This window comes from Cygnus olor, chromosome 2 (genome assembly GCF_009769625.2).
Source record: "Cygnus olor isolate bCygOlo1 chromosome 2, bCygOlo1.pri.v2, whole genome shotgun sequence".
NCBI lineage: Eukaryota > Metazoa > Chordata > Aves > Anseriformes > Anatidae > Cygnus > Cygnus olor.
Window position 1 is genome coordinate 158,697,807 of NC_049170.1, and position 22,839 is coordinate 158,720,645.

Genomic DNA, 22,839 nt, shown 5'->3' on the forward strand with positions numbered 1-22,839 from the left:
CAGAGCAGGGGTGCAGCAGAGAATTACAGTGCAAATACCTAAAATCCAGGCTGCTTCAAGAAAAAAAAAACAGGTCCTGGATCATGGTGATGCAAGGAGAGCAGAGGGAGCTCCCTCTGCCCAATATCGCTGAAGGATCTGGGTCCTAGCTGGGGAAACCCACCTTCAGCTGCAAGGATACCTGGAGGGGAGGGATTTTTGATGCTGAGGGTATAAATTGCAGCTGCCTGCCCGTGGGGAGAAAGTAGCATCAGCGTAGATATGGGCAGGGCTGCAGCAGGCACAGCTGCAGCATTTTGCAGGCAGGAGCGGTGCAGTGATCGGTCCCAGCAGAGGCTCTGCTCTTTAGCCCCATGAGGACCGACTCAGGGTGAGGAGGGAGATTTAATTGGCTCTGTCTGAGGCTCCTGTAACGGGGCAGAGGGGGAAAAACATGCAGCTCAGATGTGGCATTGACTTAGCACGATGGAGCAGGGAATGGTGTGGAGATGATGGGGAGGTGCATCCCTTTGCAGTGTCCTCAGGAGTATTGCGTTAATGGGACAACACTTGTTCTGACTTTTTTTTCACGTAGCTCTAAGCAGAAATCCCCACCCACTCCCTTCTTGGAAGCTGCTTTTCCATCCGTTTAGGCACCGCCGTCTCAGAAGCATTGTTACACATGGTATCGTGGCGCGGGCATTTCCCCGCTTCCCAGTCCGTTTCCACCCGATTCGTTCAGTTTACAAGTGCGAAAGATGCTTCTGCTAATTGCCAGCTCCGCTGGCTCCTCCCGGGATCTGGGAAGCAGCTGAAATTGTCCTGACTGCTACATCTTCAGCGGCAGTAAAGAGCCACTGCCGCAGCCGGGGAAGCAGGGCTCGCATGACTCCTGTTACTGCCATGCCTGAGCGTTTCACTGCCTCCAGTGCGCTGCTCTTGCAGCTAGAGCTGGACAACCCCCTGCTTTTCTAGGTCACTTCTGGTTCTGAAGTTTCTTTGGCGTTTGCCTTTACCCGGATTAAGGTTTTAGGAGAGTGTGAGCTGTCACATCCTCTGGACGTCTCCTGCCCCATTCTGTTACCCGTGGGCAGGTGAAGGCTGGGACCGGCAGCTTCACTGCTTTGGTCCTCCCCTGCCCATCTCCTCCCTGCTCAGTGCATGATGGAGACCTTGATTCACCAGCCAGTAATGCTGGGAAGGGGCTCTTGGATGGGATGGGGACAATACAGTAAACCTGAACACACCCCAGTGCTGTGATTTCCAAGCTATCAGGACCCCTGAGTGCCAAATGAAATGCCCTGATCAACTCCATCCCCACTATATACACATGCACATGCTTGTACACCCTCTGATCTCCAGCTCCTCTCTCCCCAAGTGTTTTGTTTGTTTGTTTGTTTGTTTGTTTGTCCCCGGTAGCTCCAGAAACTTCCTTCTTTGCAAAATCTCCATCACTAATTCCCTTGAGAAAAGCTGAGCAACTCCTGTTGCTATTGCTGATGCTCACTTGCTCCTTTCCTCTGGATATTCCCCTCTCCCCAGCTTCCCATCAGGGTGGGAAGCAGCAGCAGGCGTCCTGCTTATCTGCAAGCCCGGGCTGATCTTCTCCTGAGGCTTCTGGCTCCAGGTGCAAGCTTGGCACCCTGGCAATGCCACGACACAGGAGAAAAGCTTCCTGGGGGGATTTTGCATTTCATCTGCGGTGGTGATGCTCACTGGCTTCGTCCCATGCTCCGTGCCTCCCTTCGGAAAGCAGCTCCCAGGAAGTCTGAATGTGTTTTGCTGTTACTGGCTTAAAGCCTGAGATCTCAGCGGGTGTCACAGTGGGAAAAAGTCATACGGGATTTCTGAGCTGCCCAGCTCGGGAGGCACAGCCCCAGTCCTGCTCTCCCCATGGCCGAGAAGGCTGAGTATTTCAGGGAGGTGTTTTTGGCGAGCAGGAGCTGCTTCGCTCTCCGCAAGGACGTTGCAGAGCCCAAGGTGTCTGCACAGGGCTGCAGGAGGCGCAGAAGCTGGGCTTCAGCTCCCAGCCTGCCAAGGGAGAAAGCGGTGATGGATGCATTTGGCACCGGTGTGCGTGTGTGTTAGGAGCAGGTTTGGGGGCAGATTGGGGTGGATGGGCTGGCAGGAAGGAAGGATGCTTCACCCCCCCGATTGTGCCTTCTTCTACATAATTTCTACATAAAAACCATCCCCGATGCTGCAAATCACAGACAGGACAGCGCAGGCATTTTCCAGTATAAATTACTTTAACCAGCACGGTCATCGTTTGCACTGCCTGGTAATTGGCAGGTATTTAATTAGCCGAGGAGTATTTCCATGTCCTGCTGCTAAGTGGGAAGTTGGAAACTCCCCATCGGGTGAATACCCTTTGAGTCCTCCAAAGCCTCTTTGTGCAGCACGGCTTCATTTCGGCACACAAAATCAGTGCAAATTTGCACAGATGCCGCAACAGCTGTCCGATTAGGGCAGGTTAACTGGCTGGGGACGGGGTGCTGCTGGAGGCGTGAGATGAAATCCTCTGGCCGGGTGTCTTGGAGAGCGCTCTGTCCTTCGTGGTGCCCAGATGGAGAGAGAGGAGGCAGGACGGATAGGAGGGAGGAGAGAGCTTAACGGAGCAATGCTGCTGGGAGGAGAGAGGTTTCCACCACCCCGCACCTCTGAAAGCCATTTTCATTAGCAGAGAGTGGGTTTAAAAGGTTTGGATAGCAATCCAAAGGAGCCGGCAGCGTGTTTGGTTGCCAGCGTCGCTTTGGTTAAATACATTCGCAGCAGCAAAGCTGGGAAACGAGTGCCCCTCCTCCCCCGTGACCTGCTTTCCCGAGAAAAGCACAAGCAGCCCCGTGCTGCTCCACTCAGCACCTGCTCCTGCTCCTGCTCTTTGCAAATGCTTTGCTCGCGCCCACATTCGTCAGCAGGGGAGAGCAGGAGTGGGGGCAGACCTGACAACACTGACCACGTAAAGCAGACTCCAGCCCTCTGATCGAGCCGGGTTCTGCCCCCCCAGGAGCTGTCACCATCGACCCTCGGTGAGAAACCATCTGATGGGCAGCCCGGGGAGCTGGGAATGGGTTGTTCGAGGAGAGGGGCAGCACAATCTCAAGTATCAGCATTTATTTATTAACATTTATTAGTGCACCAGCCTCCTCCCTGCATTAGCATCGTCTTTATTTCCCAGCGGTTCCCTCCTCTCCTAAAAAAATAAATAAATAAATAAATAAATCCAAAGCAAACCCTTGAGTAGATTCCTTTGCACACCCACGTCGGTTAAGCCAGAAATCCCACCAGTTTTTACGTTTCGCTTTGCATTTTCTTTATCCCACTCCCCCCGAAACCGTGTAACAAACTAGCATGTAATGTGGCAGGACATCCACGGTGGCTAGAGCTGCAGAATAACGATGAGCAGCGATGCAGCACCACTGAGCCAGGATGGATCCAAGCGACCTTCAGGAACAGGCAGCTGCTGCTTTCCGAAATTTGACTTGGGAACAAGGGAGGCACTCCAAGCATTCAAGGGGCTGTCAGCTCTGCTCAGCTTCCACAAAATGCTCATTTTTGCAGAGCACAGAGGGAAAGGAGGCCACAGAGAAAGGAGGGAGCAGAGGAAAGCACTGATGGAGAAGAGGTGCTGCTTGCTGAGCTCGCACCCACTCAGCCTTCCCGCTACGTGTGTGTGTGCCTCTTGCTGTCCGCTGGCCCTTTGAGCTCCTCATCGCTCTTTAGGCCTGATCCAGAGCTCACTGATGTACAGCTGGAGGTCTTAGTTTTGATTTTGGTGTTTGTACAGGATAGTTGTTCCAGCGAGGCTCAAAGTCTGTCCCAGGAGAAGGATTGGATTGTAACAGACAGGGCAACCCAGCTAGAAATAACCTGCTCTTATTGTCATCTGTATGGACATTAAGCAGTCTTTATTGCCCAGAAGAATCTTATTAGGGTGGCTGAAAGAAATGATGAGAACGCTTCAGTGTATTAAAAAAGTTAACCCCACGACCCCTCCTTTTCCTCCACCTCCACCCTTACTCTCACGGGAACGGGGTCTCGGATGCTCCACTGCAAAACGTGAGCTGCTTGTGCTACAAGGATGTGGCAAAGCACAAGCGACCTTTCTCCCAGCAACTCCAGAGCAGTGATGTGAAACGGTGCAAACGCTTAATTTGTCTTGATGGGACCGGTACCTCCCGTGCCCAGCAGCGGCGCCGAAGGGTGGCCTGCTTCCCCTGCTTGCAGTTTGACGGGGATGTTTGCTGAGCTCCCTCGCTTTCAGCTGCAAAAAAAAGCAGGCACGAAAGGTGTGCTTCCACTTCGAGCTGACCCAGTATTCCTCTGAGTTTTTGCGGAAGAACCGAGAAATGATCAGTTGAGCAGAGCCCCAAATGGCTCAGCAGCCCCCCTGCCCAGATTCAGGATTTGTTTGCACAGTGCCAGACCCTTCTCAGATGACTTCTTACACCCTTTCCCCTACGCCAGCAAGCACCTTCCTTTTTGTAGACTGCTTGCCCTTGCTTTGCCTTTAATTCCCCTTTCTCGACTGGAAACACAAGCACGTGAAGCTATCCAGAGTTCCCAGGACCAGATGCATCTGTTACCATGATCCACTTGCATCTGTGAGGACTTTATTCTTAGATTTGTGTGGGTTTTGCTAAGTGCATTGAAGTAATTTGTACCTTTAAAGGACTGCATCTCCCTCTTGGTTACGGTTAATCTTTAATCCAGCATCTTCATCTTTGCCTGCAGCACCTTAATTTGGCTTCTTGATTTAATTTCTTTTACCGTCTGCTACCTCCTCCTATTCCCAGCCCCTCTGTCATCTGCCTGATTTATTTTTCTTTGTCTCTTTATCCGCTAGCCCTGCACTCAGCCATTAAAATTTTCTGATTTAGGCTTCTGAGAAGCAGCATACCCTGGAGCTAGTGTTTTTGTGGCCAGGAAGCCATCCCTCTTCCTGACCTGGCTCTGGGGCATCCTGTACTCTTAGAGCCAGGGCTGGGATCTCTGCAGCACTGTTTGGTTGCTGGCTTGCAAGGTGCTGCTTACAGGTAGATGACATAATTTTTTTGTTGTTTTTCCATCACTGACTTTGCCCCAAAAAGATGGGGAGAGTGGCAAGCTTGCTGGGGTCATTTTGGAGAAGTGGAGGCTGAAAACCAGAGAGTGCAAGTGGCGGGGATGCATACCAGAGCTGGGATCTGCAGACTCTTTGTTCAGAGCTAATAACACGCTTTCGTCTTCCTCTCCCCTTTCAGTCGCATTCAGCAAAGCGATGTTCAAAATCCCCAGGTGGACAAGCAGCTGTTAAAACAGGCAAGCCTGCTGCCCTCTCATTTCCAAGGTCTTGTGTGTGATAACCACGGAGCGATGGCTGTGTCCATCGCCCCACGCCAGCCAGCCTTCTGCTCTGGCTGGGGCTCAGGGCAGCTTGGAGTGCTTTGGGGCTCTTTTGGGGTCATCTAAGACAAAATGCTGGGCTGCAAGCAGGGCACAGACACCACCATTTCTGAGGCATCCTGGCCATGCACGGAGGTGGATGTGAGATCTCTCTCGCCAGGTGTCTGTATTGCTTTCACTGCCTTTCCACTGAAGGCATTTATACACCCTTGACTAGCCAAAGGGAGCATTTCCAGCTTGTTAACTGCTGGCTGCAATGTCTTACATTTACTTTAGCATCTGGCACTCTCAGAAAAAGCCTCTGTTGCCTTGTTTCCCCGTTCTTCCTAAGCCTCCTTTCCCATGAGACTGGAACGTGGGACCATGGCGTCCAGGCGTAGTAAAGGATGTGCTCAGCTAAGGCGCCTGGTCTCTCCAAGGATTTCCCTGAAATGTTTTTGGTACATATGACAAGGCTGTTGCTTATCACTTCGGTGTGCTGAGCCTGATTCTTCCTAGCACGATGGGACTGCCTGTGGAACCAGCCACAAGCCTGCAGCATGCCGAGCATTTCATTGCAAAATTACAGCAGGAATTCCCTCTGTTTAGGAAAGGCAGCTTCAGCAAGTCCCAAACTCTGGTTACAGTACTCTCACACTGCCTGCTGTTGTCACCTTTTTCCCATGATGACCCCAATACCTAAAGGACTATTGTTCTGATATTCTGCTGCAGCAGGAGAGCTCCAATGTGCAACTTTGCCCCAAAAATAAGACTCAGAGGCATGGCCTGGGCTTCTAGCTTTGGATAGCCATAATGAGTTTAAGAGCAGAGGTTAAAATCTTGGAGGGACAAAATATTAACTTCTGTGGAAAGCAGTCCAAGGTTGTCTTCTGCAGTTACTGGCAGGTGAGGCGACCTGATGATCCCAGTGCTTGCAGGCTAGCTAAATCTGAGAATGAATATTTCTTTTTCCTTAAAGCCATGAAGTCACGGGATTATAGGGAACTGTAGGCTTTTCTGTTTCTATTTCACATGGTTCTGCAGAAGAGTTTGGAAATATCATCCTTTCAAAGCAGAAAATCCACAAGGAAAAAAAAAAAAAAAAAAAACTTCAAATACGCTCTACAACAAACACCTGCACGGTACTGCAGGCTTGAATTCCTGATGCTGTGTATAAGACTAGCTGTGATGCCGTGGGAGGGATCAGATTTTCTATTTCTTAAACAATCATTTAAGATGGGGTTATGAAGGAGAGTTTCCCCAGTTCTGATCGGATAGTCAACTGGTTTCCTCCGCAACATGAATGTTGTGGCACCTCACAGGGGTTTTCACATTTGTTTCCGTGTTAAGGAACAAGAACACTCGCAGTGACTTCAGCTTCTTCACATCTTCTCTATGGCCCACGGTATTGGGTCTTCTGCATTAAAGCTTTGACACTTGTGGCATGTGCTGAGGATGGTTCAGCGGGTTACTGGGTGGGACACGCTGGGCAGACTGGTCCTTCTGGGGGTCTGTCTGGGTGAGATGTCTGTCCTGTGGCTGCCTTTGGCAGGGACATTTGGCAGGGAAGTGCAAGGAAGTCCTATGAGGAGCGGCTGAGGGAACTGGGGTTGTTGTGTCTGGAGAAGAGGAGGCTCAGGGGAGACCTCATTGCTCTCTACAACTACCAAAAGGAACCTGTGGGGAGCTGGAGGTCGGCTTCTTCTCACAGGTAACCAGTGATAGGACCAGAGGGAATGGCTTCAGGTTGTGCCTGGGGAGGTTCAGGTTGAAAATGAGGAGACATTTCTTCTCAGAAAGAGCAGTCAGGCATTGGGACGGGTTGCCCAGGGAGGTGGTGGAGTCACCGTCCCTGGGGGTGTTAAAGGAGAGGTTGGGCCTGGCGCTTAGGGCCATGGTCTAGTGGGTGACATTGGTGCTAGGGGGGCACTTGGACCAGATGATCTTGGAGGGCTTTTCCAACCTTAATGATTCTGTGATCCTAATGAAGTCGTGATCACAGGGTACAGGCCCAGCGGTCGAGGCCTGCTCTCCCACCCCACACATCTCCATAGACTGAAGCAGGAGGAAAAGGAACGGTGCAAGAAACACCACGTCTACATTTCAGTCCTTCCTTGGGGCTGTGGAGAGGGGATGTAAAAGGGGACAGTGCCTGTTAATTGCCGGCCACCCTCCAGCAGAACGGTGTGGATGGTGCGGCCTTCTGATGAGAGTCATTACGGCTCAGCATCAGCTGTATTTATGGTGCCTGAAAAGATTATCTCCAGATAATCTTACGGGTATTTAGCCAGCCATATGCTTTATTTCAATGGTAATATGTAGTTCTTTGTGAGTTTTAACATTGTTTATGTTAATTACGGCTTCAGACTGGATGCTGCATATGGGCTTTCTTCTTCTTTTCTTTTTTTTTTCCAAGGGCTAATTTGCAGATAGTAAGTAACCTTGTCCCCTGCAAAATGCTCTGATTCAGTTAGCCATGATTACGAATTCACAGCTGGGAAAATGCTTTGCTTTTAACCTCCTTACAACTTTCTCTTCCTGTCCTTCCCTCCTCCCTCCCCACACAAAAAGAGAAGGACCTGGAGAAAAATCTCCAATACCCCGTGTCATCCATAGATCCCGAATCTCTTCCTAAATCATCACTCTCTCCATTTTCCTTGTGTCAGTTCTGAAGTGAATTAGCTGAAACCATCTATTATTAGGGGCATCTAAAAATACACATATATATATATATGCATATATATATATATATTCCTACTCTGGTTTAATTTTCCTCGCATCAAGCAACTGGATCAATAGTAGGTTTCTTTTTTTTCTTTTTTCAATTTTTTTTTTTTTTTTTTTTTTTAAGAATTTATTTAAAAATAGTCGTTAATCTGATTATTGATTCTTTCCTACTGGCAGAGAATTGTTTTGTTTAGTGCTAGGTCTGTGCTGTCAGGGTGGAGGTGAGAAAAAGGGCATCAGTGCCACACAAAACTCATAAGGAGGTCTCAGCAGCTGAAAATGAAATTAATGCCCTGGTCCATACCCCAATGACCACACCATCCCCGTCTGCTGGGGCTTGTTTCCCAGAAGATGAAGAGCCCTTGGGTTCAACAAAAGCATTTGGGGTCATATTCATGGATGCAACTTAGGGGTCATTGCAACTTCTCTTCCTTCAGTGGTAGGAGAAACTCAACTGTCGGGCTTGAAGGGGAAGTCAGATTTGTCATAGTGTTTAAATGAAGGACCTATAAGTGACAGATTATCTATCTATCTATCTATCTCTATAATTCTTTATCTCTTTATCTTTTTATCTATTTAACTATCTACCTACCTACCTATCTATCTACCTACCTACTTACCTACCTACTATCTATACCTCCTTTATATGGGACGGAAGAAGGACTGCTCCCACTTCTGATAAGAGTGGCTCTGGAAAGCTGCTTTTTTTTTGCTTTCAGTAAACAAACTGGGGAACCCAACCACCAGCTGTACTCTTCATTTATTGATTTAGAGTTCAGCGTGGCTCAGTGGTTTGAGGAGCGACTGCTTACTCGAAGCACCGTTAGTGCCCTCTTAACACAACTCCATCCCTTCACATCTTTTCGGCGTGCCTCAGTTTCCTTATCAGTTAAATGAGGTTGATGACACTTGATTTTACACAGATGTCACCAAACTGGTGCTATGCTTGAAATTCAGACCGTTTTTTTTTTAGGAGTAGGGGTTCCACTCCGGCAAAGCCAGCCTGACTTGTTGGATGTATGTGATGTCTCGCAGGGTTTTCAGTAGCATCGCTGAGAGCTCAGCCTGGCTTTCAATTAGTGGATTGATGAAAGGCAAAATAATGTCTTCGATCATAGGATGACCCTGGTGAAACGGTTTTGCAGCTTTTATCCAGTTTTTAGGAAGGCCTAAACTAACGAAATCATGATTACTGCTTTGGCTCTGATAGTGTTCAAAACTTCCTGAGAGTCTGACATGTTTTAGATTGATTTTAGCCTATCTTTAGCTCAATGTTTCATTTATTTCAGTGTTTACCTGTGTCGTAAGAGACCTTTCACAACGGTTTTAGCAGCAGATCGAAGTTATATATATTCTCTTTCTAACCTGCCTTCTTTTCCAAGAGGTGCAAACCCTTTCGTGTCCCTTGTTCTCAGGATCCATTCACTTTGTAATCCAGCCCCGAGGTCCTGCAGAACCTCTGACTGTGCCACACTTGCTGCAGCAAAATGATTGTACATTTTTTTTGTCCCGAGCTATTGTGTAGAGCCAGAGCGTTTGAAAGGCACTCTGGGGCAGCCTTTGGCTGGAAATGAAAATTGCTTTTGGGAATCCCTCAAAAAGGATTAACTTTGACTTCATCTCTGGTTCTTCAAATTAATAATCAATCTGCCAGCTGGACCCACGCCAAGCGCTTGCATGACCTGCCTGGTTAGCAAGGGGGGGACGGCCCATGTGAAGCCAGAAGTAACAGAGTCAGAGAATTACTGAGGTTGGAAGAAACCTCTGGAGATCCTTTATATTATATATGTCATAAATATATACCCCGTTTTTAAACCCCCTTCCTGATCCATGCCTCTTCCTACAACAAAGCCTCTTCACTTGTGCAAATTCCTATTCAGAAAAGCATTTCCATTTCAGAAAGTCCTTAAGCTCCTGTTTAAATCTACAAGACAGTGCTTAATTGCTTTTTCCCATCAAGTGCTCAAATAATGTTCATAGCCATGTTGTAACATATGGTGAAACATTAACTCGTGGAACGTCACTGAAATTACACCGGAGATAAATCTGACCACAGACATCAGAGACAGAACAAACTTGTCAGGTTTCCTGCTAACCCTCCCAGTACAATTTTTTTTTTTTTTTTTTTTTTTTTTTTTTACGACAGTCTGGTTTGGGGATTTCTACAATTCCTCTTTGACTGGCTCGTAATCAGTCTGACTACACTGTTCTCTGATATTCTGCCCACGTTTTCCCTTTAGCACAGCTCCTCTTTCTTCCCTCTCCTCTTGAGACCGCCTGGAAATAATTCTGCTTCCTTACTCGTGTACCTGTATTCAATATTTGTGAATAACTCAAATCCTGCTCCTTTTCTTTGCCACTGAGCTGTGAGCAGGGGTTTTCCGTTGCAAGCCCCGTGTACTTTTCTGCAGAATCAATGGTTTTGCTGAGAAAATGAAGGCTCGGTGCTGACGTACAGCTGAAACCTATACACACAAACTCACACAAATACCCAACCTCCCTTTAAGGACTTGTTCGTTACAATCCCCATTTCTCCTGCAGCTTTTAATCAGGCCCATGATGAAGGCATTTTGCATGCAGCTGCAATATCCCCTTGAACAGATCCCACAAACAATCTCTGTTTTACACATTTCAGTGATTAAACCACTTACGATTTGAAATCTGCTGTGAAGCACGAGGCTTTTGCTAAGCCTTGCTGGCTGATCCTACACACCCTTGTCTGGGCAGAACTCAATCCCCACCCCACAAGAAGGCAACTCCTTCAGATGTGATCCCCTGGACTATGGACAGATCCTGTTAGATCTCTCTCGGAGGCATTAAATATGCCATGTGCAGCAGGTATTGCCAGATGGGCTCAAGCATTTCGTAGGCACAACTGGGACACCCCAAAATCACACAGCTGGCATTACTCATGAGGTTTGGATACAGCTGTGAGTTTGAAGCCTTCCAGTTGCAACTCAATCGTGTATTTTTAGGAGCTTGTTAGCAACCACGTGGACAAGAAATTTATTTTAAGATGAAGAAACACAAGCTGAATTAAGAAGTTAGGCTGATGAAAGTTCAAAACATCTAAAGCATTATTCTGTCCTGCCAGATTAATCCTGTCCAAAGGATTTCAGGGCAAAGAGAACAGGTAATTAAACAGACTCACAAAGAGGAAGAGGAAGATGAGAGACGAGTTCTACTTTTGAGTTTAAAACCAGTGGGATGCACATGCCCTTCTGGAGCAGCAGCCATTTGAATATCCTGAGCAGCTTAATTTTTTGCAATAATCAATTAACGAGAGCTGGATTTTCATTTTCTACTAAACGGCATAGTTGATAGAGATGATTTACCCCGAATTTCTGACTCAGCACCTCCCACAGCACCCATTGTTTGTGTGATTTATCGCAGCTTTTAAAGTGACAAAACCCGAGTGGCTTTGATCCAATCGACTTCTTTGAATCCTATGGGATAAATAAGCAGGCAGCAGACCTGAGCAAAGTGTGGGGAGGATAAAATGTTTTTTTTTTTTTCTCTCTGTTGTCATTTTTGTTTGTTGTTGCTTGGTTTGGTTTCCTAGATATCACTATGTGCTCTCCCTGAGCACCTAGAAATGGGGATCAGAGCATGCCAAGTGTGGATTTGGCTTTGGACAGACTTTATTCTGATATTGCACTCACTGCTGTGCTCTCAGTTTTTCTGCCATGAGAGAGTGAGACGGGGCACAGCATCTGGGGAGCGGTATTTGTTTTCTGATACCTTCCCTGGGGTTTCCCATTTCAGTAGGCTTTCTGATCTCTTTTTGATTATTTTTTTTTTTTTGGACGAGGTTACTTTCACTGATGCTTGGCCCAGATCTGTCCTAGTCTACTCTGAGAGCTGGTAAATGAGTAAAGCTGGGCTACGGGATTGAAAGTGATGTGAAGGCAGTTGTGTCCACACGTTTCAAGAGAATCCAAATTGCTTGTGGCATGGGGTGTGCGTGAGTGTCAAAACACCCATATCTGGCGTGGAAATGATAACTTCAATGGTGTCTCTCTGTTGTGAAAGCCTGTTTAAAGAGAACAAGTTAAGAAGTCCTTTTAAAAATGCTTTTCCAGATAGCTGCAAAGCCATAAATGAAAAAGATGACCGCAGCATTAAAAAGCACATGCGCAAAGAAAACAAACAAACAAAAAGAGCAAAGACAAGCCAATAACTACAAAACCAACAGCCTGGCTTAGAGAGAAAGTAAAAGCTGGTGTAGAGATATGGAGGAAGGACAAATTGATAGCAAGCAACACAAATTAAAAGCTTGAAACAGATAAGAGGAAAAAAAAAAAAGGAAGAATTTTATTGTTCGGGATTGTTAATGTGAGTAAAAAGGAAAATTTAGTGTATGCTAACAGAAAACAAATCCTAATGATATTGGTTCGTTACTAGCTCGGAACGACAGATTTATTTATAATAATGCAGAAATTTCAATAAACGTCTATATTCTGTAATTGGAAGAGAGCCTGGCTACTTAATCCGCAGCCCAAGCTAATGAAATACTTTTCATTACAGCAGCTCCTAGAAAACATGCTATACATCATCTAATAAAGCCTGGCGTTTTTAAGAGATACAAGTCTGAGCAATTTTGCATGCGAGGGCTTGGAAAGAGCAGGCTAAGGCTAATTGGGGGTCATTGCTCTTCTGCGAGAGGAGAGGGGAAGTTCTCCAAATCCGGAGAGAGGCGTGCGTCCTCGCCCCGGAGCCGCCCGGCTCACATCTGTCGTAGGCGCAAAAACCCCATGGGATGCAGGATCCTAAAACGAGGGGCTTGTGGGTAACATCCTGATTATAATTGAATAATAGCACGCTCATTAAAACGGAGAAATTAATAGCAATCAACTTACGGAAAGATTTCGTCAAGCTAAATGAACACTTTGTATGGGGATACACAACTGGTTGAGAGAGTCTAAGCGTTTGTCATTATTTACACACACCACAAATGAGGCGTTTGTCTCGGTGGCAGTGCAGAAACAGAACAACTGACTGGTGGTGTGGTTCGTGGAAATAGGGCCGGCACATCTCAGGGAGAGCTCAGAAGCCGTATTCCCTCGGAGGTTGTAAGTGGATCCCTCAGTCCCTTCAAGAAGGGAGCTGGTGAATTGCTGATGGTGCCTGGAAGGGACCAGGGAATGCCGCTGGGTCAGGGTTGGAATGCTAGGGTTGGGACATGGATGGACAAGCAGTAGGGTCAGGACGTGGATGGACAAGCAGTAGGGTCGGGACATGGATGGGCAAGCAGTAGGGTCAGGACGTGGATGGACAAGCAGTAGGGTCAGGACGTGGATGGACAAGCAGTAGGGTCGGGACATGGATGGATGGACAAGCAGTAGGGTCGGGACACGGATGGACAAGCAGTAGGGTTGGGACATTCCAAAAGCTTTGCATAGGTGCCAGAAAAACTGTTCTGGGTTGCGCATTGCTCAGATCTCCTAGAAGTAAAACACGTTTGGCTTTTTTTTTTTATTTATTATTTTTATTTTTGGCAATCCTCAGTGTGTGCTGGTCGCTGTTGGTGCCCAGCCCTTTCTCCCTGCTTTCAGGGAGGTTGAGGGAGGCAGAGGGAGGCTCGGTCCTACAAAAACTTCTCAGCAGCTCCTGACGGGTCCGCTGGACTCAGCGGCCTGAGGTCTGGGCCATCTGTGAGCCACCTCGGGCTGCTGAGCAACTCGGCTCCATCTGGAGCTGCCTTCAGCTCGCTGCTGGCGTTCTCGCCCCCATCCTCTCCCCCGAGGACGTGGAGAAGGGACATCTCACCCCGTGCTGCCCCGGTGAGGGCGTGTGGCCCTTCTGCTCTGCCTCCATGTCCCGTGATGGGTTCCTGGGTTGTCTGCCGGGATCCCAACCTCTTAATCCTACACAAAAAGCAGGGACATTGTCCCCCCAGTGGCTCCCCATCCGCTGAAAGCCCTGCTGGGTGCCACAGCGAGGAGCTCCTGGCACCCCTTTCCCAGACCCCACTGCCAGGGAGGGAGGTTTTGGGGTCATGTTGTGGGGGTGGTGTGTGGGGAAGGGGTGTGCTCCCCTGGGGGATTTGCTCGGGGGATTTGGGGTGAGGGGGGGGTGTATAGGGGGTGGGATGGGGCTATGGGGGGAGTGAGGGGTGTAAGGGGTGTGGGACGGGGCTACAGGGTTATGTGACTATATGGGATATAGGTTAGGGAGGTATATATGGGTTGTGTAGGACAGGGTCAGGGTCAGGACCAGGACCAGGCTGAGGGCCAGGATCAGGGTCAGGACCAGGTCCTGAACCAGGATTAGGCCCAGGCCCAGGGTCAAGACCAGTACCAGGATCAGGGGCAGAACTAGGAACGGGTCCAGGACCAGAACCAGGACCAGAATCAGGTCAAGGACCAGGTCCACAACCAAGATTAGGGTCAGGATCAGGACCAGAACCAAGCTGAGGACCAGGTCCAGAAGCAGGATTAGGGTCAGGATCAGGACCAGAAACAGGGTCAAAAACATGTCAAGGACTAGGATCACAACCAGAACCAGAACCAGGGGCAGAAGCAGGCTGAGGACCAAGATTAGGGTCAGGACCAGGACCAGTTTGAGGGGTCAGAACCAGGGCCGAGGACCAGGATCAGGTCCAGAACCAGGTTCAGAACAAGGTCCAGGTCCAGAAGCAGGGTTAGTATCAGGACCAGGACTGGCACCAGGCTGAGGACCAAGTCCTAAACCAGGACCAGAACCAGGGTCAGGACCAGGATCAGGACCAGAACCAGGGTCAGGACCAAAACCAGGGTCAGGACCAGGTTGAGGACCAGGTCCAGAACCAAGACTAGGGTCAGGATCCGGACCAGAACCAGGTCGAGAATCAGGTCCAGCACCACTCTCAGTCCCACACCCATCCCCAGGCCCATCCCCGTGCTCGGGGGGGCCGGGGGCCTCCGCCATGCCCGGCCGGGCCCCAGCAGGAGGAGGACGAGGAGGGAGAAGGCGGGCGGCGGGCGGGCGAGCCTGAGGGGACCGCGGCCGCCCCCGGGCGCCATGCCCCCCGCCGCCCTCCCTGACGGCCTCTCTCCCTCTCTCCGCCGCCCCGTCCTTTCCTTCCCCTCCCTCCAGCAGAGCCTCCGCCTCCGCCTCCCCGCCCGGCGCCTGGTCCTGGCGCGGCTGCCGAACGGTCCCGCTCGACGCCTCCCGGACCAAATGCCTGTGTGACAGGCTCGCCGCCTTCGCCATCTTAGCCCAGCTCAGCCCCGACATGGTGAGTGCCGGCCGGGGCGGTGGGGGGGGGGGGGGCACGGGGCGGCGGAGGGTGGGGGGCGTTAAATAAAAGGGTGGGGAGGGTCCGGGGCCGCTGGAAATGGCAGGGAGGGGAGTGGGGACAGACGCCAGCCCTGCTGTGGTCACGGCCGGCATCGGCACCCCCGGGGCTTTGTGGTCCCCACAGCGACGGTGCGGGTCGGGTGCCGGCATGGGGAGGGGGCGGCGGGGCGGGGGGGGGACGACACACGCTGGGGGTGCTGCGGCGGCGGTGTCGCCTTCCTCCTCTTCCTCCCCTTCCTCCTCGTCCTCCCCTTCCTCTCCATCCTCCCCTTCTTCCCCTTTACTCCTCTTCCTCCCCATCCTCCCCTTCCTCCCTTTACTCCCCTTCGTCCCCATCCTCCCCTTCCACCTCTTCCTCTCCGTCCTCCCCTTCTTCCCCTTTACTCCTCATCCTCCCCTTCCTCCCCATCCTCCCTTTCCTCCCTTTACTCCTCGCCCTCCCCTTCCTCCCTTTCATCCCCTTTACTCCCCTTCTTCCCCTTTACTCCCCATCCTCCCCATCCACCGCTTCCTTCTCTTTCTCCTCTTCCTCCCCTTCCTCCTCTTCCTCCTCATCCTCCCCTTCCTCCCGGTCCTCCCTTTACTCCTCTTCCTCCCCATCCTCCCCTTCCTCCCTTTACTTCTCATCCTGCCCTTCCTTCTTTTCCTCCCCTTCCTCCCCTTCCTCCCTTTACTCCCCTTCCTCCCCACCCTCCTCATCGTCCCCATGCTGTTCGCTCAAAGACAACGCTGCTGAAGCGAGTGCTTGTTGCTGTTGGGGGGCACAAACCCTGCCGAGCACCTTGCTCCCGTGGTCCCCCCCCCACTCCATCTTCACACGTGTCACATTTGGGGGAATCGCCCCTCTCCATCTCATCACATCCCTTTCCCAAATTCGGGGTTGCTCTCTCTTTTTTGGGGGGTGGGGGACCCGCAGCAGGAATACGGGGGGTTTGCAGGGGCTGGGGTGTGTGTGTATGTGTTTTTGGGGGGGTCCGTGAAGTTTCACCCACTGTCGGCACAGCGCAGCCGGTGCCGCTTCTATGCCGGAGCCTCCGGAGGAGTGAGGGATTCCTCGAAATGCTCACGGGGCGCTGGCACCCCAAATCAGCTGCCAGGGCACCCGGGGCGATGCCAGGGTGGCTGCCCTCTGCTACCTTGCACTTTGAGTATTTATTTATTTATTTTTTTAAAGTAGTTCATCCCCTTTTTGGACACTTTCCCGGGTTTGTGGAGCGAGGCTCCCCCCCCTCTTCCCTCCACCTCCCTCTTCTCCATCTGCCCGGGCGCTGGGACTTACGGGGCCCTTGCAATTATTTACTAATTATGCCTTGCTTGTTAAACGCCGGGCTTAATTCGGCGAAAGGGGAGGGGAGAGGAAGAAAGGCAGGGTGATGGTGGTAAAGGGGGGTGGGGGGGATCACATTTTCCAAGATGAAGGTTCGGTTTATTATTAGAAACACTAATGTATTTGGTCCACTAGTTACCATGGAAACAACATCTGCACTGAAGTGGTTTTAAAGACACAGCGTTGGTTGTGTTTGCCCGGGCCCCGTGCAGGCCCAGCCACTCCAACCGGGGCTCCAGAGCTGCTCTTGGGGTCCTCTTGTGCGAGGCACCGAGCTTTGGATCGCCGCAGAGATGCTGTGGTCGAAGGTAGGAGCAGCGCGTCCCTGCGTGGAAGGGACCTGGAAGGAGTTGGTTGCATCGGTGCTGGTGTCCCCGCAGCCTTTTTCTGCTTCGGGTAGCTCTTTTGGTGTCTCCTGGCTGCGTGAAACCAAGCGCAGAAGGGAGGTGATGCGTTGGGTTAGTGCTTTCCAGGAGCAGTCCCCAAATTTTCTTGGGGCGGCCTGGCTGAGCCCAGGGGAGCCAGCTGGGACCCTCCTCCCGGAGCTCCCTGCTCCGTGTCATCACAGCAGCAAGGCTTCAGCCTTCATCCCAAGCTTCCAGCACCCCGGCTTCTGGCTCTGCACCTTGTGATGCCCACGGGGATGGCGGATGGATGGGGGAGCCTCGTCCCGCGCTGGGAGGGCTCCGTGCTGTCATTGCAAATGACCCAGTCCCACCAACATTCAGGGAGAGTTTGGGTCCTGGGAAAAACTACATCATAATTTCTTCCGTAGGAATACTTTTAAGGCAGGGCTAGCCCAGGTGTGCAGCTGAGTTTCTGGGGAAGGTTTTCTGCGGATCTTCCTCCTGGAGTTGAACAGAGGACCGGGCAGTGTGGGAAAGGAGGCTGTAGCTTGGCTAAAGCAGGAGTTTCTGCAACAGAGGACTAACTTTATGCTCACAAGGTGCTTGCTGTTTATTAACTAAGCAGCTAGGAAGAAGAAAAGGTTAGTTTGATGTAGCTAAATACTACTAGTCCCTCAGCTCTTGGTGTTTATGTGCTACAAGGTTGATGTTAGCCCTTTGCCAAGTACAAGTATTTTTGCGTCTGAGAGTGGACTTGGCTGCAGGAGGATGCTGCTTCCTTCCCCCTTTCATGTTTTATTTTATTGCATCTGCAACTAACATCTCCACGGGTCCTATGGGGTTTAGGCCTTAAATTGCTTCTTCCATCCTCTTTCCAACTCCTCTAGTTGCTGGTTGGGTTGCAGTCTCACAACTCATTATTCCCAGCCTGGAGTCAACCCAGGAGCAGCAGAGTGAGTCCTTTGGCCATGCTGGGAGGAAAGCTGGGACCCGGCTACCTCCCAATCCCCCCCGAAGTAAAGCCCAGGGTTTGTCGGTGCTCTGGAGGGTTGCTCACCCATGTCCCCATGGTACCACCCTCGGTTTTTTAACCAAGTGTCTGTGAGCAAGCCCGTCTTCCCCAGAGGTGGCATCTCGTCAGCGGTGGTGTCTGCGGTGCTGACATTTATAGTGCAGTTTTTCATGTGCCTTGGGAGCTCTCGGGACAAGAAGCTCCGTCCTCCTGTGTCATCAAGATTATTTATTGCGATAAATCTCCCTTCTGGAGTCTTTGGCCCTGGCAGGTTGAAATATTTGTAACCCTGGTACGGGCACAGCATTTTTTTTTTTTTTTTTTTTTTTTGCAGTGAGGATGGAACTGGGAAGGTTTGGGGGGGATGAGTGTTGCTGCCCAGGCGGGCGATTCGGTCTTTCCTAGGACAGGATTTCCCTGGGTGTTGCTTTTGAAGCAGGGAAAGGAAGCAGTTTTCCCTGATTTCAGTGGAGCTACGGGCTGGGAGTGCTGGTTTTGGAATCAGTTTTGGAAACAGACATCCTTAAACTGAGATGGAGCTGTTCAGACCCAGCCCAAAAGCTAGAGTTTGAGTTCGACTCCTCCTCTGGGTCTGATTTCCGATGGCCCCTGCTATTTCTGGCACTGCTTTGGCTGGATTGCTGTCATTAAACAACAAACCTCTCAGCTGAGGAACACAGATGGGATTTGGGGTCTTTCTTTTCATTTTGGTTTTACCCCATACCCAGCTTGGTAGGGGAACGGTAGGGCCAAAGGGAAATCACACAGCCCTGTATTCAAACTTTGCAAACTATGGTCAGTCGGATTAAGAGTCTCGTGGTGGTGGTTTTCAATATTTCTTGGCAGTCCTGGCCATTTGTTGGTGATGGGAAGGGAAGAGAGCAGGACCTGAGGATTTGTAGGGCAGCCTTTCGCTCTTTGGTTGTCTTGTCTGAGTTTGACTCGTGTTTTTTGACTCGTGTTGCCTCTTCTGCCTACCAGCTCACGATCTGTAAAGTCAAGTAAGTTTTAAAGCTTAGCTCCTAGAGTAGTAGGAGGGCACAAATACAGCTCTCTGCCCTCTCCTCCCCTCCTTTCTCCCAGCCTGGTCTGCAGAGGCTGGTCAGCTCTGCCCTCATTTCTAGGGCTAGCAAAGGTGGAAAGGTACTGGTGGCAAAAACTTGTATGGCTGCTGACTTTGGTGTGTCCATGATGAATTTTTGGAGCATCTTGACCCCGTGACCACATTTACCCCTTTACCGACATGCAAGCAGTTAGCTGGAAGATCCGAGCAGCACCCGTGTGGTTTTGTGGGGTGTGCTGGAGCAGGCTGACCGGTAGAGCTGACTTGGAGGCGTGCTGGCGAGGTGGGTGAGTGTAAGGGGTGAGATCCCGTCCCAGGTTGCTGCAATCCGAAAAGCAGAGGCTTTGTTCCCTGTTAGCTCCCATTGGCGTGAAGGCAAGGCACCTTTCGGGGTACGTACACGAGGGGACAACAAGTCCCGAGCTCCTCTCTCAGTTCACAATGTTTACTTTTTATTTATTTATTTATTTATTTTACTGAAAGCATCCCGACGCTGTCTGTGCAGCAGAGGAGAAAAAATCCTTTTTACCCTGGGGAAATAACGCGTGGCGAGGAGCCTCTCAGGGCGCATCTCGGCCAGGTCAGGCTGGCTGCTCAGAAGGGGCTGGCAGCACTTCTGATGGAAAATTAGGGCAGCGGTTCCCTTAGCTAAGACCGGAGCACTTTATTTAGGGATTAGTATTTTAATATTAATATTCTACCGTTGTTTAGCACCTGAGATTTGGAGTTTGGATAGGAATGAAGCCTTCTGAGTGCCTTGAGGACAGCCAGTGCTCAACTTCCCAGTTGTTTCCATGGTTGTAAGGAATAATTCTGCTTCTCGTGTGACGTTAACGCTTCGATTTAAAAGTTGGGCTTTTCTGTCGAAGGGAAGTTCTCGCTTTTGCTAGGCTTGAATCCTTAAGGTGCCGAACCGCTGCCAGTTTGCGCAGGGGGTGAAGGGCTCGTTCGGGTGTGCTGGCTGAGCCACGGGGCTGCGAGCTGTTCCCGTGCCTGCAGATGAGATGATGACCTTGGGCTAATCACTTCACTGCCTTCCGCTTCCTCTCCGCCAGCTGCAGCACCCTGGCAGGTGCCATCCCAGCCTCGGTGCCCTCAGCCCGCGGGGTGCCACCGAAAGGTCCCAGCGCCGACGTGCCCCTGGCGGAGCAGCAGCAACCTCTGCTCACCCCGTTAGCCAGGACGAGCACTGCCGAGCTGTGAGCTTTTGGGTTTTCGAGCTCCAAATCGCCCGTTTGTGCCCCGTCCCTTAAGGGATGCTGCTGCACGCGGGCTGTCTCTCGGGATCTGATGGTTCCTCTTGCCGCCGAGCTCTCCAACTGGAAATGTTTGCTGAGATTTCCTGAAGATTCATGCTGTTACCACTGGATCCCCCCATCCGGACATGGAGAGGGCAAAAAAGGTGATGGGAGATCCAGCTGGGGCTCCTGCCCGTCTCGGGACAGCTTTGTGCTGACTCTGGGGAAGGTTTCGGTGTTTGCTCAGGGGGATCTTTCCCCCCGGGCCTGTGGCAGCCCGGAGGAGCAAGCTGGGCTCCTGCAGGTCACAGGCTCCACGCTGCTCTTTCCCTTGCTCGGCAGGGATGCTCTGATCACTAAAATCGGGAGCTTGGCCACGTGTTTTTAGCATGGAGTGGACAGAGCGTGAACCGGACGGCTTTTCCCCTCCCGCTCTCCCATAATACAACTAGGAAATAGGGTGTGATGCCCTTCAGTGGCCAAATGGGCCGACCCACTGTCTAGCAAGAAGGAAAACATTATTTTTCAAGCTTGGCCCCGTAACAGAGGGGCTGGTTTGTGATCCAAACGGGTTTGTGAGCCCCCCGCCGTGGAGCGTTTGCTTTGTCATTGCTGCCTTGAAGCCCATCGGTGCCCATGGCAGAGTGAATTCGGGCGAACCCGAGGGAGTTTGGAGAGGATCCGGAGTCAGCGGGCGTGTGATTTTTGTGGGGTTTTCAGGGGAAAGGGAACAGGGATGGGAGCAGCGCTGGGTTTGCTGTTTTGGGGGGAGAGGTGGCTGGGGATTGCCATTGCTGCAGAGCGTGCAGATAATTTGGGAATCCACAAATAAGCGAGCAAATGCGAGTGAGGAGACGGAGACGAGGGTTATAGGAAATCCCTCCCGGTGCAGTGCTTCTAGGGGAGACAACAGCGGAATACATTAGGAGAAGACAGGTAGCACACAAAGTAATAATGGGAGGATTTGGCTCAGCATAATAAGCAGTCATCCCCGCATCCCACCTCCTTCGCGGCTGTCTGCGCATTCGGCTGTCTGTCGATCCGCCGAGCGGTTCAGGAGATATTCGCAGCCGACGGCTTCCCTCCGCCGAGTTTCCACTCCACGCTTGTGGATTCGCTCGCCTCTTGAGCTCGAAACTCCGGGAGGTGGGATTGCAGCAGCAGCAGCAGCGGCGGCGGCGGCGGCGGTGGGGCTGCAGCTCTCCAGAGCCAGAAGAGCTCGGCGCAGCCCTGGCAGGGACTCTTCTGCAGGCGAATGCTGCTGCATCACCCTGTGTCTCTTCATCTGAAGGGGACGTGGGAGAGGAACACGATCGAGTGGCAGCGAGCTTAAAACACTGGGGGATTCGCTGCTTCAGCGTGAGTAACACTGCGCCCGATTCACCCTTCGGTGCACAGGCGAGACCGGCGCCGGCGTTCGCCGGGTGACCCCAGGAGCAGGGCTGAGGTTAGTCCCTCGTCTTCAGCTGAAATTAAAGGCTCCCCGTCTGCATCTGGGGCACCGTGTGTCCAGGAGCTCCTGAGGGGGTTGGTGCTTATCCCGAGCCCGCGGTGGTTAATGGCCGGGTGCCACGAAGGCAGCTTAGCGAGTGTGGCAGCTGCCCCGTTACCCAGCCACGGCTTACCGCTCCGGTACAGGAGGTGTGGATTTAAGCCAGGACACCAGGCTCTTCCCAATTCCCACTTTCCCGTTTCCTAAGGGCTCGAAAAAAGCGGCTCTCGGGCTCAGCCTCTGCTGATTTGATCCGTGCAGGGCCAGAAAGGTGTGCAGAGGGGGGTGAGCGGTGTCTCTCGGGGATGCTCCGCGTTGGGGCAGGAGCGGTGCGATGCGCGAGCGTGGCAGGGTCTGTGTGTGCTTGGGGATGGTGCCAAGCGTGCTACCTGCACGTTGATGGCAAGGGGAGCCCTGCGAGAGGCTTAGAGTTGTCCCTCGGGGTTAAAATACCAAGGGGGAGGGGGGAAATAGCCTAATGGATGGAAGGTAGCTGAGGACCGGGCTCGAGTGCCGGTGAGAAAGGTTTAATTCAGGAGCAAGGGAATAACTGAGCACTGGGAGTCTCCGTCAGCGGGGTTTGGTTGGACAGGTCGGGGATGGTTCTGGGGGAAATGAGCTTCTTGGGCCTTTTCTCACCCTTCTGCATGTCATTTGTAAGCCAGCTCACCTGCTTGTCTGCTTCTTGCTGTGCGAGCGGGAGAAGCGTGGCGGAGGTGCGGCGGGTGGCCGCGAGGTGGAGACGCGCGACGGAGGCAGATGGGGAGGCTGGGACGGGTGAGGAGACGTATTTGGAGAAATCAAAGGGTTTGCCCATGGTTGGACAAAGCATCTGGCCTGCTGTAACTCTTGTCTTGACATTATTTCATATTTATCATGAGTTATTTGGACTGCCGTGTCACCAGGAGGCATAGCTATGGAGCATGACTTCAGCGAGCTGCCCGGTGCCGAGAGGGCCAGAAAAACCACCCCAAAGCTCCTCGATCCCAAAAAACCACCCCGATCCCAA

The 22,839-nt window shown here is 51.5% G+C and overlaps 1 protein-coding gene across 10 annotated transcripts in view; it reads left to right on the top strand.

Annotated features, from left to right (window-relative positions):
- Positions 1–22,839, top strand: part of ADGRB1 (adhesion G protein-coupled receptor B1) — a 260,482-nt gene that overhangs the window by 161,045 nt on the left and 76,598 nt on the right. For 7 of the 10 annotated variants that reach the window (XM_040547414.1, XM_040547418.1, XM_040547419.1 and 4 more), the window contains one exon: positions 15,148–15,289. In XM_040547414.1, coding sequence (XP_040403348.1) covers positions 15,148–15,289 — 142 coding nt within the window. The remainder of the gene's footprint in view (positions 1–15,147; positions 15,290–22,839) is intronic. The other 3 variants (XM_040547416.1, XM_040547421.1, XM_040547422.1) reach the window with 1 other exon arrangement.